Raw genomic sequence first — 15,147 nt, 5'->3', positions numbered from 1 at the left:
ACACACATACTGAACACACACAAACGCACACACACACACACACACACACACACACACACACACACACACACACGCACACACACACACACGCACGCACGCGCGCGCACACACACACACACCACACATACACACACACACACACACACCCACCCACACACACACACACACACACACACACACACACACACACACGTGCACACACACAGACTATTGAACATCAGTATCAGTGGGATCATATAATAACCAACTGGTATCTTTTCATTGTCTGTTTGAAACCAAGATTCAGATTCTGTCTACTTTATTGATCCCAAGAAGGGTAATTCATATGCAGCTTACCCAGTCCTAACACACAACTTAAAATACTTGTAAGACTCACAGACAAGTCAAGATAGTTATATGTCAGAGGCTACAGATCAACATACATAGGTCAGTACAAGGAGACAAAGAGACTACCTGTTATGGTTCATATAAATATTCATCTTCAGATTCAGATTCAGAAAACTTTATTGATCCAAAGAAGGGCAATTAATTTGCAGCTTACCCAGTCCTGGGTTCAGGGCTGTCTGCTCTCTCCTGCTGGACACTTCTGGAAGAACAAGAACCAGGATTTATGGATGTTTGATAGAAGCTGTATCTTTATAATATCTGGTAAAGCCTTACCTCTTCTCAATAGACCGATTTCCATCTTTAAAGTGAAGAGGTTGATCCATAGACCAGTCACACTTCATGGAGACACAGCTTGGTCCAGGGGAGTCTGCTCTCTCCTGCTGGACTCTTCTAGAAAAACAAGAAGCAGGATTTATGGATGTTTGTTTTTCTCTTTGTTAAAGTTATTTGAAGAATGATTGTTTTGACCATGGATACAAGCGTTGGGCTAACCCACATAACATTATCTATAGCTGTTTGGGTAATCGGCTCATATAATGGCAAGTTAGCAAGTTAAGCCATTTAATTTATATACCTTGACGATTATATACCTCCACGGACAACACTACTGGTGTTGTCTGTGGAGAAATCACACTCATACTGTACACACACACACACGCACACGCACACGCACACACACACACCCACACACTCACCCGCATGTGCACACACAAAGACTATTGAAAATCAGTATCAGTGGGATCTGATAATAACCAACTGTTATCTTTTCATTGTCTGTTTGAAACCAAGATTCAGATTCTGTCGACTTTATTGATCCCAAGAAGGGCAATTCATATGCAGCTTACCCAGTCCTAACACACAACTTAAAATACTTGTAAGACTCACAGACAAGTCAAGATATATGTCAGAGGCTGCAGATCAACATACATAGGTCAGTACAAGGAGACAAAGAGACTAAGTTATGGTTCATATAAATAACCAAGTTTAAAGAGTTGTAAGAGTTGTTTTAAATTACTTCTGTCTGTGTTTACAGTTTTGCTCAATCGTTTAAACACGTTTTCTGAAACTATAGCTCAATTTCTCAAAGCTCTAAACACTCACCTGAGAAGAGTTAATCATTTTGTCAAAGCTACACAAATTCTTCTCAAAACTGTTTTTTTCCACCAAACAGAAAACACTACTATCAAATGAATATATATTAGAGAGCATCAATTAAACAATGGTGTGATCAATTCAAAACACTTCCATCAAAATGCTATTTACATATGTTTTTGCCTTTATGAGGCCATGTTACATATTCCAATGTATAAAATTGTTTAGAAATAGCTTTCTTTTTTAAAGTTGCAATCAGGTGGTACATATTGTATAAAAACTGTTGCCATATTGTAATACAATACTGTGAATATATCATATAAATATTGCATTGACACAATCGTATCAGAATAGGATACAACGCATATTTGTCCATCCAATAAGTTCAAATGGGCTAAACTCACAATCCCAGCTTCCCAGAGTCATACTGTACACCTATAGTTGATGCTGCAACATTGTTCTGACAATACACCCATGTTACCTATTTTGGTAAATTACAGTACAGTACTGTAATTGAACTGATAAGTAAAAGGAAAATCACTAGTTAGAAAATGTTTTGACTGTCTTTCGGGGATGTAATGATGAAATCAGTGCAAGTAAAAAAAGGTAGCAAAGCAAATATATATTTTTTACCGTAATACAGTCAAATGTTCAGCTGTACTGACTGCATAAAAAGCTTTTCGTAGGCTACCAAAAAATAAAAATAAGAATATAAATGAGGTGAAGCAGATCTACATGTAAATATGTCTGATCCCACCTCCAATCCTGATCAGGCCAAAGGACCATATCTACAACACAGTAGAGCTCTCCGAGACCTCTGCTCTGACACATGATTGAAGTGTTTAGCCAGTTGAGTTTGAACAGGTGAGAAGTGAGTTAGACTTATTGGCAATAAGTTGTTGCGTTTTGAAGGCCAGTGTGATCCAGGTGAACCAAGTGTGCTAAATGATGAGGTTTGTTCTTAGAGTTTAGCAAAAATGTGAAAAGAGTGGAATTGTGCTTAGAGTTTAGCAGTCTGGAGTCTTGTAGTTGATACATGACCTTCAAGTTTTTCAGAATTGTGTGCATGGTTCCATTTTTTGTGTGTATACAAACGAGGAAAACTGTAATAGCCTGATAGTGGAAGCAGTGAAGGACTTAGTGTAGCGGTTTGCCCTGCTTAGGGGCACCTTGTAACGCCAGCATGAGGGCATTACAGTGAATTCACTGGAAAGAACATGGTCCGATTGGCTCATCATTCCTACCTCTTCTTTCTGGAGGGGCGTCCATCTGTCTTATCAGGAGAGTTATCCATACAGCCTTCACTCTTCAGGGAGACACAGCTGGGTCCAGGGGAGTCTGTTCTCTTCTGCAGGACTCTTCTAGAAAACAGGAAGCAAGATTTATGGATGTTATATTCTTCTGCACACAAATGTAAACACAAGGTGTTAAAAAAGGATTGCCTAGGTCTAGTTGCAATATAAAAAAATTGACATAAGGCAAACGGTATAAATTAGGAGTGATATTTAAAGGAACAAACCTATAGACTAGGACCAACAAATTACCAAAAATAAACAGCTACATGACCAAAAGCATAACATACATGGCATTAAAAGAACCATACACAAATTTTCCAAATCATAAAAAGACCATCATATGTCATCAGAGGTTAGGAAAACCTGCCAGGTGAAAATATTGGCTTCTCTGACAACAACGTTACAGCCAGTATGTTCTCCTTTTAAATATCCATTCCCAGTGCAAGAAACTTTTTTATTCTGCACCGTTCATCGAATTTTCTAAACTTAATTGGTAACAGTGGCAGTTCCTTAGAGGAGGCAACGGAGGCAACGTTATTACTGAATAATTACATGAAAATGTTGAAAAAAAACTGCGAAGTGCCTTTGCAAAGCCGGAGGCTGGCCCGACGTTACTCTCAGCATGTTGTGTCCATGGCTAGCCACTGAAGGGAGCGGAGGCAAAGAGGCCAAAACTCACTTTTTCCGCCTTTGAGAATAAAAAATAACCAATCACAATTCAGTTTCACTGTTGCGAGGTAATACAAGATTTGACTATTTTGACTCTAGCAAACACATTTTATTTTTGCAAATAGTTCATATTTTTCATGAATAAAACTTAGAATGCATGTTGGTTGTTGTGATTTCTTTACTAACACAAATGCTGTTATACTAAAGTAGGCCTACTGTATAAGATAAACACTTGTTTCAACTGGGGAGAAATGGTTGACTACAAATACTTGATATGCTGAGCTACTGTAATTAGCAAATGTTTTTATGCTGTACAGTAATATACAAACAAAGTCTAAAACGTATCACGGGGATATGTTTACACAAAGTTTGCTCCTGCTACCACTCGCGCTAATAGGGCCTATAAACAGGCGGGCAGGGCGAGCGCAATGCACTGTGGTAGTTGGAGGATTTCTGAGCCAGAGGGACCATAAAAACACCCTTTCTACCTTTCCTCAGGCTAGGATGAACCAATTTCGAAATGTTTGTAAATGTATAATACATTGAATTTTTTAATTCATAATTCCAGCGGTGAAGTAGCTTTTTAAGGAGTTAGATATCTGTAAAAATCAATGAGAACTTTAGTTTAACAATTGCTAATTTTCTTACATTTGAAAAGTTAATGCATTTGAAAATTATCACCTTTTTTTAATTAAAACGTGTGCCCCTCCACAAGCCCTCTTATAGTTGGGCTTGAATGTTAAAAATGCTAATTGACACAAAAACTCGAGGAGAGCATTAGGTTTTACAGATCTCCGTCTCACCTCATAGCCGTTCTCTGGTGGTCATGATCCTCAGACTGAGTGGTTTCGGAGGTAGGAGGTCCCCCCTCTTCTCTCTCCTCGTTCATAGTAGACTGGCGACCTGAACACAAGCCCAACAGCCATGAGAGTAGCGCAACTTTCTCTCTGTCCAAGCAGTTTCATTATCTACAGCCAGGAAAGACCGGCCATTAAAAAATGAAAGGAAAAGTAGTTCTATACTCATTACGATACTGATCGTAATGACTTGCAGGATAACACAGCATTACCTGTTTTGATGTGGATGTAAACTCTTTCTGAGTAGCCTCTACAACTCTTAATGTGCTATATATTGCTGAACATATTGGAGCAATCAGCAGGAGAATGGAACCTTTCTATACAAGAGAATATGTAGCATATCCATTCTGTGTGGAAACGTTTTGTGAAATCTGACTGTGATGCTACTTAAAGGGAAATAAGTGCAATGAGTTAAAAAGGAGAAAAAAGAAAATATTGTTGTGTTCGCAAGCAAGTCCAAACTGAGACAGTTTATGGTATTCTCCTCTTTAAAGGTGGTTGGTTACATTCTCATTTACTTCTTTATAGATGGAAAAGTCACATTTGTAGGCGTACACACACCTCAACTTACCAGTAACTATTTTGGTCAAACAACATACAGCTACATTTTGATAATTAAAAAAAGCCCAGCTAGATTTACATTGACAACTTTTTCATTTGTGTCCACTTTTAAGATGGACAAGAATTCTAAATAAATACAGTTCATGTCTGTTTCTGTTTTAAGCCTGCAGATACACAAAGCTTATTTTAATAGCATATTAAATAGATGAGAAACATATGAAAGTCAGAATGAAATAGGGTAGCGGGGGTATTCAACTCGAATAGAAAGTTTTATTTTCCTTTGTTTGTTCAAACCTTTATGTTTTGACACATAATTTCGTATCACATTAGCACTTTTTATTATCCTCTTCTCTGTGTCACTCGTCTGTACCTCTATCTCTCGCTATCTTTCTTTTTCCTTCTGCCTTCTTTTACTGCGTCACTTGCCTCTTCTCGCTGAGAAGTATCACGTGGGATGGCGGAAAATAACCCGGAAAAGAATAGTTAAATAGTTAAAAGCAGGCCAAATATTATTGTTTAACGCGATCCACAAGGGACACGTAAGCTTAAGTCACTCGATCCTATTCCCTCGTTCTTTTAGTGGTTTAAGAAAGATAGGGCCTATATCACATCGATATTTTAGTACTTTGGATAATTCTGAGCCTCTAAGTGCCAAGATAGCGATACTGTATGGAGAATAATAAACAGCCAAGTGTATACATTTAGATTCTCGAATATAGCACACCTACCTTAATTTTGTGCTTGAAGAAAATAATGCGCACGCCTCGATTTGAAAGTGAAAGTAAAATGAGCGAGAAAGAGAGTTTTTGTAGATATGTTGTTGTTGTTGTTGTTTTTGGTGGCAGAATGTTTTAACTGATAAGAGTACTGGAGGCGGAGACCATCCATATACTAATATTTACAGATTGAAGCTAAACATTTATTTCAAGACAGTATTATGCTTATGCCATAATGGTATAAATTATGCCATGTTATGCCATCATTTATGACGTAGTCCTTCATCGCTATATATCCTGACTAATTGTTTGCTTTTGCCCACCAGATATGATTATAATCAATAAATGGAAATATATTTGTATAGAAAAAAAGTAATGTTCCAAAGTCATCCAATCAGAATCCACCATGTGAGGCTGGTGGATTCTCCACACACACTCCCACACTAATGTTCACATAAATACTTTGAACTATTTTTCTATAAATGTTTGACGACAGCAGTTGGGAAGATTCTGCTTCGACTCAATACTACAACTAACAACTACTAACATTAAAATTTGTCAATAATCTCGAAAGTATACCACAGTTATTACAAATTTAATTAATCAAAATTTGTAAAGGATTATTTTTTAGACAGGTATTTTGAATGTCAATTGTAATGGTGCCAGTGCGTAAAGAAACCATATTGAGCATTTATATCATGACTAAATCCATGAGAATTGCCCTGGACCCCCCTGCAGAGCGACTCCCCTGATATCCACGATGATAAGATGATCTTCAATAACCAACTATAGAGACATATTAATTTTAAATACTATGTGAGGATACATAATATATACAGACAAAACACATTTAAGTTTCACTTTCTAGCCATCATGACTGATCTCCTTTGCATCCAGCGAAGCGCTTCCACTTGGCGAAGCTGGGTAATTTCGATGGCAGTTTTGCAAAGTAAAGATCACATCAGAGGTCCTACAACTCATCCAATATAGATCACATTCTAAAAGTATTACAACTCATCCAATACAGATCACACTCTAAAAGTGCTACAACTCATCCAATACAGATCACACTGTTAAAGTACAGCCCTGTGCATGCACTCATGGACCTCGAATATCTGTTCTGCCGCCCACACTGGCTTCCGAGAGACTTTTCTGCCATCGTATTCATAGCTGTTCATATTCATCCACAAGCCGACACAAACGTCACAATCAGGGAACTATCAGACAAACAGAGAACAGACAGAGGCAGACTGTTGACCAGCCAGCCGACACTTCGAGAACAACAGTCAAGTCAGCCGACCCAGTGTTTTGCTGTAAATGTATGTAGGCCTACTAGCATATCCATTACGGTAATAGTGTCTTTTGAAACAAGTTCTGGTTTCAAAATAAAAGCATTTGACGCGTCCATACCAAAAGAAAGTCAATAAAAGCAAATGTCAAAGGAAATGTAAAGACTTTGTGATGTGTACTTTCAAAGTAAAAGTAAGCTTAAATAAAATAAATGTAAGCTAAAGACAATCATTTTTTTATTGGAATTTTGAACAATGGCTTGTTTTCCAATCAATCATTTCTCTTCAGGGTAATACTGTATACAAGGCCTCATATTGCCACCCAGGAAGTTTCAAGTCATTCTGGTGTGTAGTTTCAAATTAGAAGCCCACCAAAAATTCACATGAGACATTAAATATGATTTGGGATTCAATTTAAAATGAAACACCCTGTTATCATACACTAATTCCAAATCCGAGTTACAGTACACAACCCGATAGTGTGACCCACGACATAGGTGTTTTCACGACGTGATGCCGACCAACAATTTACATATGAGACATTAAATATGATTTGGGATTACATTTCAAAGGAAACGTCATGTTATCATATAATTTAACTTCAGAGTAATATCCCACCTGTGAAGTTTTGGTGGGCTTTTAATTTGAAACTATACATCAGAATGTCTTTAAATTTACTGGGTCACACTATGGGGTCGTTTAATATTACCCTGAAGTGGAATTAGTCTAGTCTATGATAACAGGCCGTTTCATTTAAATGTAATCCGAAGTCATGTTTAATAAGTCTCATAGTTGTATTTTCGATGGGCTTTTAATTTGTAACTACACACAAGAATGACTTGAAACTTCCCTGGGTGGCAATATGAGGCGGCCTACGTGTGCCATTACCCTGAAGCGAAATTAGCGCGTGGAAAACATATTGTTCAGAATCCCGCTTTACCAGACGAGGCGAACAGTTTCTACATCGGCTTTGAGCTGAGCCCCACCAACCTACTAGAGAGAACCTTCTCAACAGATGACACTGCCAGCGGTCATTGCAGGGAAGGATGTGCGTGTGGTATTCAAAGACTGTCTCCTGCCAATGTATGCTCCCTCGTCAGAATCTATCGAATCGTGCTATCAAAAAAAATAAAAATAATTATACCATATGTGTTTGGTAGCATATTTCAACTTGAATTATTCAAGTTACAATATATGAGTCTAAGACTTAATTGTCAGTATTATATTGTTTATGTTGTAAATGCAAGTTGTACCATATATTCTGTTTGTGCATTTCTGAAAGTACCCCACCTACAGTTACCAAACGAGGCAGTTTCGGCACCCCCTCCTACGTAGGAAGGGGGAAGTTGAATATTAACTCACACTTCCCCACTCCCCTCCAATCAGAGCATGGCTACGATTTTATGGACCAGCGGATGAGCATCTCCGGCGGGGGGAACTCGGCGGCAGCAGCCCTGCAGCTAAGCTCCGGGAGTACAATTCCTTTCCCCGCCGGACTGCCGCCGAAGATTTGGCGGCAGTCCGGAGGAGGAGACATGGAGGAGAAAGGGATTGTACTCCCGGAGCTGTGCTGCCGAACTGCCGCCGAGCTACCCCTGCCGGACTGGCCGCAGTCGAAGCCATCCGTCCGCAGGCGGCAGTCCGGCAGCTCCGGCGGTGTACTCCGGGAGCTGAACGGCAGCCGAAGCTGCAGGTCCGGTGGGGGTAGGTCTCGGTGGCAGCAGTGTTGGGAACATTACTTTAAAAAAGTAATTAGTTATAGTTACTCAATACTTGTTCCAAAAAGTAACTGACTTAGTAACTGAATTACTCTATTATAAAAGTAAGAAGTTACCAGTGAAAGTAACTATTTGCGTTACTGTAAAAAAAAGAAATTTGCTATATGTCAAAGAATTTGGATTTTTCTAGGCAGTTTTTACTTGGCCTTAATGTGTTAAATGGTTGAACTGCCCATTCAAGGCCCTGATATGCTTCCAACTGAGGCCCCATCCACACTAACCCGGGTAAATCTACAAACGCATAAATATAAATGTGAAAACGCTGGGTTCGTGTTGTAGCGTGGACAGGGTAGACGGAGGCCTTCAGAAACGATGACTTTCGGTTGCCATGACACTGCCATGACCATGGCAGGTGAAATGCAAATGATGATCTCTCTGCACAATGTACTAATTAATCTCCAGAAACACCTCGACATATTGCCTCAAACATATTCGTTGCTCCAATGCCGGAGGCGAGCGCTATACTTGTTGTTCTTCAGTGATGGTAAAAATCCCAAAAGACGACAGTTCAAACCGTACTTGGAGTGGCGTTTCTGGACAAGACCGGGTCGAAAATGATAAACCAGCTGATCAACTGTAAATATCAGCTGATCGTGCACCTGTAATCTAAACATAGAGGCGTGGCAGAGTTACGTAACCATGACAACAACTGTTTATCAAAATAATTTCAGTGCGGAACGTGGATGCAAAACATTCCGAAAACGATATGAAAACGATAGTCTGGACGGAGATCATTTTCATTGCAGCTGTGCATTTTTACATTTACCCGGGTTAGTGTGGATGGGGCCTGAGTTTCAATTTGCTTGGTTGCAAAGGCTGTGGAACATCTGCCGAATACTACAGAAAATGCTAATTTTTCATCGGATTGCTCCGGACTCGTCATTTCTGCTGCTTCGTCAAATCTGTATTTGGAGCCAGGTTTATTCAATTAATTCATAGTAACGCACTGCATTTTTCGTACAGTAACGGTAATGGCGTTTTAACGACGGAAATAGTGATTACGGTAGTTAAGGTACCTGAAAAGATAACGGCGTTACCTAACGCCGTTCATTTAAACTGCGTTATTACCAACACTGGGCGCAGTCCGGCAGCTCCAGCGCAGGGAGCAAGGCGGCAAGTCCGGCAGCTCAGCTCCCGGAGTACAATCCCTTTCTCCTCCATGTCGCGGTTCATGGACTTCAGAGAGACAAGGCCAAAGTTCCTTTACCCCATTCCTCTCAACCAGTGGCGGCTGGTGGTTTTTAAAGTGAGGGAGGAAGGACTGCGCGCTTGGTTGCCATTGGCCTGCTTGCACTGTTGGTGTATGGTGGCATAAGAATGTGAGACTCAAGTTGTTTCAGGGTGTTTTGGTGAACTACAAAATAGCAGGGAGGGAGTTATGTGAACTAAATGGATACAAAGCCACCAGTGGCATCACTGTAATTTGAGAAGGAAAGGATGCAAAGCATATTAGTCAAATCAGGCCTACTATTGATTTGTAAAAGTAAATAAAAAAATCTGGGCCTATTATTGGGCCTATTTTTGCCCTCACTGACTGAAGTTATTTAGCTATGTTTATTTTCAGTTACAATTGCTTGTAATGCTACCAGTAAGTCATGCGTACCTAGCAAACCATGTAGCACTCACAACACTGACGTTGCCATTACTTCTGATGACCTTGATTTTGGGAAGTGGTCTACCTCTTTCTGAATGAATGGAATGGTTTTTGTAATAAGACGTTAACATCCAATGTTTCCATTGTGCATTTAGGATCTCGCTATCGCAGATTTCACTTGCTCTGCGTCTCTCAGACTGAGCACCGCGGCAATGCAGACCGGGTTTGTTATCGACAGCGTTGCCAGATTGGGCAGATTTCCCGCCCAGTGATAATTTTTCCAGCCTAACATGGTTAAAAGTAGCCCAATTGGGTGGGAAATCGGACCATCTGGCAACACTGCTCAACATCCAGGGATCCTGCTTATTGGTTCATAGCGCAGACGGATAGATTTTTGCGCGAATCAGACCCCTTAAGGTCCCACCCACTCAGAGGAGGATTTTCCTCCTCTCTCCCATTGAAACCCATGTTATCCACCGGCCGCCAGTACTTTCGAGAAAATGAATGGGAGTGGACGGCGGCGAAGGGAGGACGTTCCTCCCTGAAGTAATTGTCAATAGGCGATAGGGGGTGCTAATGTTCCTTTACCTAGGGAAACGAACATTATATATTCAAAGGCAATAAAGTAGTCATATTTAAGGGCATTAATTCATTACAATAGTCGGGGCAATCTACATTTTTTATTCTCAACAATTTTAGGGAGGATCTTCCTCCCTCTCCTCAATGGAGAAGCCTCCACTGCTCTCAACCATGGTAGAGATTTCCCCCACTATGAGTCTTAACTTGTTGTGGAAGTGCAAGAGACACTTTTTACACAGTCTTTATGATTCATAATATCATCCGAGGCGCAAGTAGCTTTTGGCCGTGATATTAGATATAATGTTATATAAATACCCATAAATATTATTATTATATGTTATAGATATAGAGATCCAGGACTCCGCAAACGGCAACAATCCCTTCTCCTCCATGCAGTGGTTTTGTGTGACAGCTCATTGGTCAATGGGCAGCAGCTCAATTGCATTAAAGCTACAGACACCTGAAACAGTGCATTCTGAAGAGACTGAAACAGAGGGTAATAGCGGTAGGCGTGATTTTTTTCCCTAAAAGCTATTTCCAGCAAACAGCTTCAAAAACTATCCGACCCAAATATATGCACACTTAATTCGACTAATGATCGAATAATCTAGGTGTCTTAATTCGATTATGAGTAACTCGATTCGATTCGATTATAGTTTGACTAAGGTGTATACATGCATCTTAATAATCCAATCATAGTTGGACTAACCCAATAATTACATTTTTTTGAGGGTCATGTAACTCACTGACTGTTGCGCTCTATATTTTAAGCTCCACCAATAGGAGGAGCTTTTGTTACTGTTACCTGCAGACAGAAGCGTGCAGGGTGATGGTTTCAAGTTGTGTTTAAACCAGAAGTCACCACTAGAGGTCAGTGGTTCCAGTTTCCTCTTGTCTTTCCATTCTATGATCAAATGTTAAACTGTTAGATCATTCATATCATATCCATCAACTTTAATACAAATGCTGTCCTAAGATAACCTTCTATTAATTTTTTTGATTCAATCTAATTACATATAGATAAAGAGATAGATGGGTGGATTGATGGATGGATAGACATATATATATATATATATATATATATATAGTAGATTAATAGATAGATAGACAGCTCCGGAAGAGCTGGCTGTTGCCTTGCATGGTCGACCCCGCCGTCGGTTTGTGATGAACGTGAGAATGAACCGTTTTAAGCCAGTTTGGATAGAAGCATAAACACGCTAAATAAAGTAAATGTAAACGCACAATGTTGGAAGACAATTTATAATAGAAGTGGATGGAGAATATTACATGAGATGTTGACCCATGTTGCCATGCAGGAGAGTCCAGTCAGTCAGACTCAGTCAGACGAGGCTGCTGCAATCCACCACACTCTGTTTAATTATTATTTTTATGAAATGTATTAGTTTCAGTCTAATATTGGGCCTAATACCAGGACTGATTATCTTACTAGTTTATCAATCTTTAGGAGCTGTTTTTTCCCCCTGTGTACTCTGCCTTTGTTCTCTTCCTCATGTAATGTTTCATCACAAACCTTCCTCGAACCTAACAGGGAATAAATGCCCCGGTTTAACCAGACCAGGTTGCTTAATTGGATGGTTTGAACATGTAAATACATTTTTATATCTGTCTCACATTGTGTATCAATGTTTAACAAAATTAAAGGTTGGAATGGTACAATTTGTATGGTGTGTTTAAACCAGAAGTCACCACTATAGGTGGTTCTATGACGTAATGTTAAACTGTTAGATCAATCATGTTGTATCGTTCATATTGTATCCATCAAATTTAATACACATGCTGTCCTAAGACAACCTTGTAGTATTTTTTAGGCAAGGCAAGGGTTGGGTCAAGTCTTGAATCCTCAGGGAGTTTATTCCAGTTATATTTGTTGCTAAATCCTGCTTTCCCATGTTTTGTTTTTACTCTGGGGATAATTAACAGATTGGTCTTAGAAGATCTAAGTGGTCTAGAAGGCTTATGTAATGGAAGCATATCAGTTATATACTTTGGCCCTAAACCATGTAGGGATTTATAGGTGAGCAGCATGATTTTAAAATTCTCTGACATTCAGATAAAAGGATAGATAGAGATAAAGGTAGGTAAATACTTTTAATAAATGATGGAAAAAGTTGGGTGACAATCCTTTATTTGAGACTAAAGAAACCGGAATCTGCAGATATCAGAAAGCTGGAGACAAGCTCAGACAACGACAGTGGGAGTGGAATGAATAAAAGGGGTTAATTGGAGGTCAAAGCCTGGCAGGTGATGAAACTCCTGTGGCTGAACTGATGCTTCTTGCACATTCAAATGGTAACCTGACAATATTAGCATAAACGTTTAGTACACTTCAATTGCAACTGATGTGGACACCACCAGGCTATCATGGACACTCTTATAGGCGAGTTTCCATATCGCTGAATGTATCCAGAGAAAACATGTCAAACATGGCGTTGAAACGGGCTGACCTTCCTGTCCACGTTAAAGTATATCCATGTGTCACGATTAAACTCGCGAAAATAGGAAGAAAATACGACTTGAGTTCACAATTCAAGGAGTGGTGCTTAGCAGTGGCGAAGCTAGACCTTTTTTGGGTGGGCTCAAGCCCACCTAAAACTTGCCTTAGCCCACCCTAACGTTTCGTCCTCAAATCTAATATTCTACCGTTTTTTTTTACACAAGCAATGAGAGGATGGATGCTGTACACAAATGAACAGGCTCAAATGGACTCAGAAATCGAGCGCAACCTTCCTGCAGGAATCTCTAACCTCTGATTGGTGGGTGGGCGTCTCCTGTTTGACAAAACCAAAAATGCAGCACGAGCACAAGAGGCAAGAGGCTTGCTAGTCTTTACCAGAAAATCCACCATTTCCAGCTGTGTTATAACATGACCTGGTGATAATAATACTAATAATTTTAAAACCTTGACATAATCTGTCAGATGTCTGTTAAATGACAGTTGACCACAAGACAATTCTATCTATGCCTCTTCTTGAATGGCTTCATGTTTTAGTCGGCAGAGCCTTGTAATGCTGCGCAGCATGATAAGCATGATAAGGTGCAAGGAGCAGAAAAAATTGACATGGGTGCTAATTTTCAGTTAAAAAAAAACGCTGGCATTAGTTTATCAGCTGAGGGCGTATTCATTGCCATAACAACGTGAGCTAATCAACAAGTACAACATGTTCTAATACTATGAGACTCAGGCAAACGCCCTCAGTTGTTTCTCTGTTTTGAGATTCACACAGACTTATCAGTCTTGTTTAAATGTTACAAATTGAGTTAATAAACTGAAGTTGGATATAGTTTAAGTTGTTGCAGATGTGATCTCCGGTAATTTTATTAATCTAAATAAAAAAATATTAGCAGGTTCTCAATAGCAGGCTATTTCAATTCAGGGAGGGAGTTATAGAGGGGGGAAGAAAGAAAAATAATTGAGAACCACTGGTCTAGAACATGTTGTACTTGTTGATTAGCTCACGTTGTTATGGCAATGAAAACGCCCTCAGCTGATAAAATAATGCCAGCTACTTATTTTTAAACTGGAAATTAGCACCCTTTTTTTGCATCAGAACAACAAGATTTTTTGGCATCAGAAGATTTATAAAAATGTATGGGTCCCTGAAGGTGAGACAACATAGTTTAGTGCTCCCGAAATCGTGGTCTGTTTCTAATAGTATTCGACTAGTACATGTTGTACTTGTTGATTTTTTTGCATCAGAAGTTTTATAAAAATGTATGTTGATACAATTCAGAAAATTGTATGGGTCCATGAAAGTGAGGCAACATCATTTAGTGCTCCCGAAATAGTGGCATGTTTCTCATATTATTAATCTAGTACATGTTGTACCAATATCTTTCAGTAACATATTCAGGAAAATATGGTTATTTTTGAGCGTAACTAACACAAAGGATATACCTCAAATTTGTTATTCGAGTTCACAACCATTGATTATTCCTTCATCCAAACAGTCTTTTTCATTGCATCACTTTAGTCGTTCAGAACTGCCTTATTTAGCTGACACTGCCAGCTATCGGCCTAGACATACAACAGCATAGTAACTAAGAAAATAAAGGTCGTGAAAAAAAAGAATCTTGGACAGGACTTTATATACTGCATATACCCATGTGGCTTCCTGGGGTTGAGCCCCCCCAAAAGTCAGAACCTACACTCGCCCCTGGTGCATAGTATTCTACCTGCGGTTGAAACAACTAAATTGAATATTTGACATAGAAATAAACAAAATCAGTATACGATTGCAAAATATAAAAAGTAAAGCGTTCTCCGTTACCTTTCTACCCCTGTTTCAGATAACTCCAGCATGAGCATTTG

At 39.3% G+C, this 15,147-nt stretch overlaps 1 protein-coding gene across 27 annotated transcripts in view; it reads right to left on the bottom strand.

The window, feature by feature from the left end:
• Positions 1 to 15,147, bottom strand: part of LOC130372264 (NACHT, LRR and PYD domains-containing protein 3-like) — an 88,577-nt gene that overhangs the window by 32,457 nt on the left and 40,973 nt on the right. For 16 of the 27 annotated variants that reach the window (XM_056578170.1, XM_056578165.1, XM_056578179.1 and 13 more), the window contains 2 exons: positions 661 to 777; positions 542 to 586 (listed from right to left, as the gene is read on the bottom strand). In XM_056578170.1, coding sequence (XP_056434145.1) covers positions 542 to 586; positions 661 to 777 — 162 coding nt within the window. The other 11 variants (XM_056578189.1, XM_056578190.1, XM_056578188.1 and 8 more) reach the window with 11 other exon arrangements.

The sequence above is a fragment of the Gadus chalcogrammus genome, chromosome 19 (assembly GCF_026213295.1).
Source record: "Gadus chalcogrammus isolate NIFS_2021 chromosome 19, NIFS_Gcha_1.0, whole genome shotgun sequence".
Lineage (NCBI taxonomy): Eukaryota > Metazoa > Chordata > Actinopteri > Gadiformes > Gadidae > Gadus > Gadus chalcogrammus.
The sequence above is the reverse complement of the archived record's forward strand: the minus strand, read 5'-3'. Positions and strand labels throughout refer to the sequence as shown.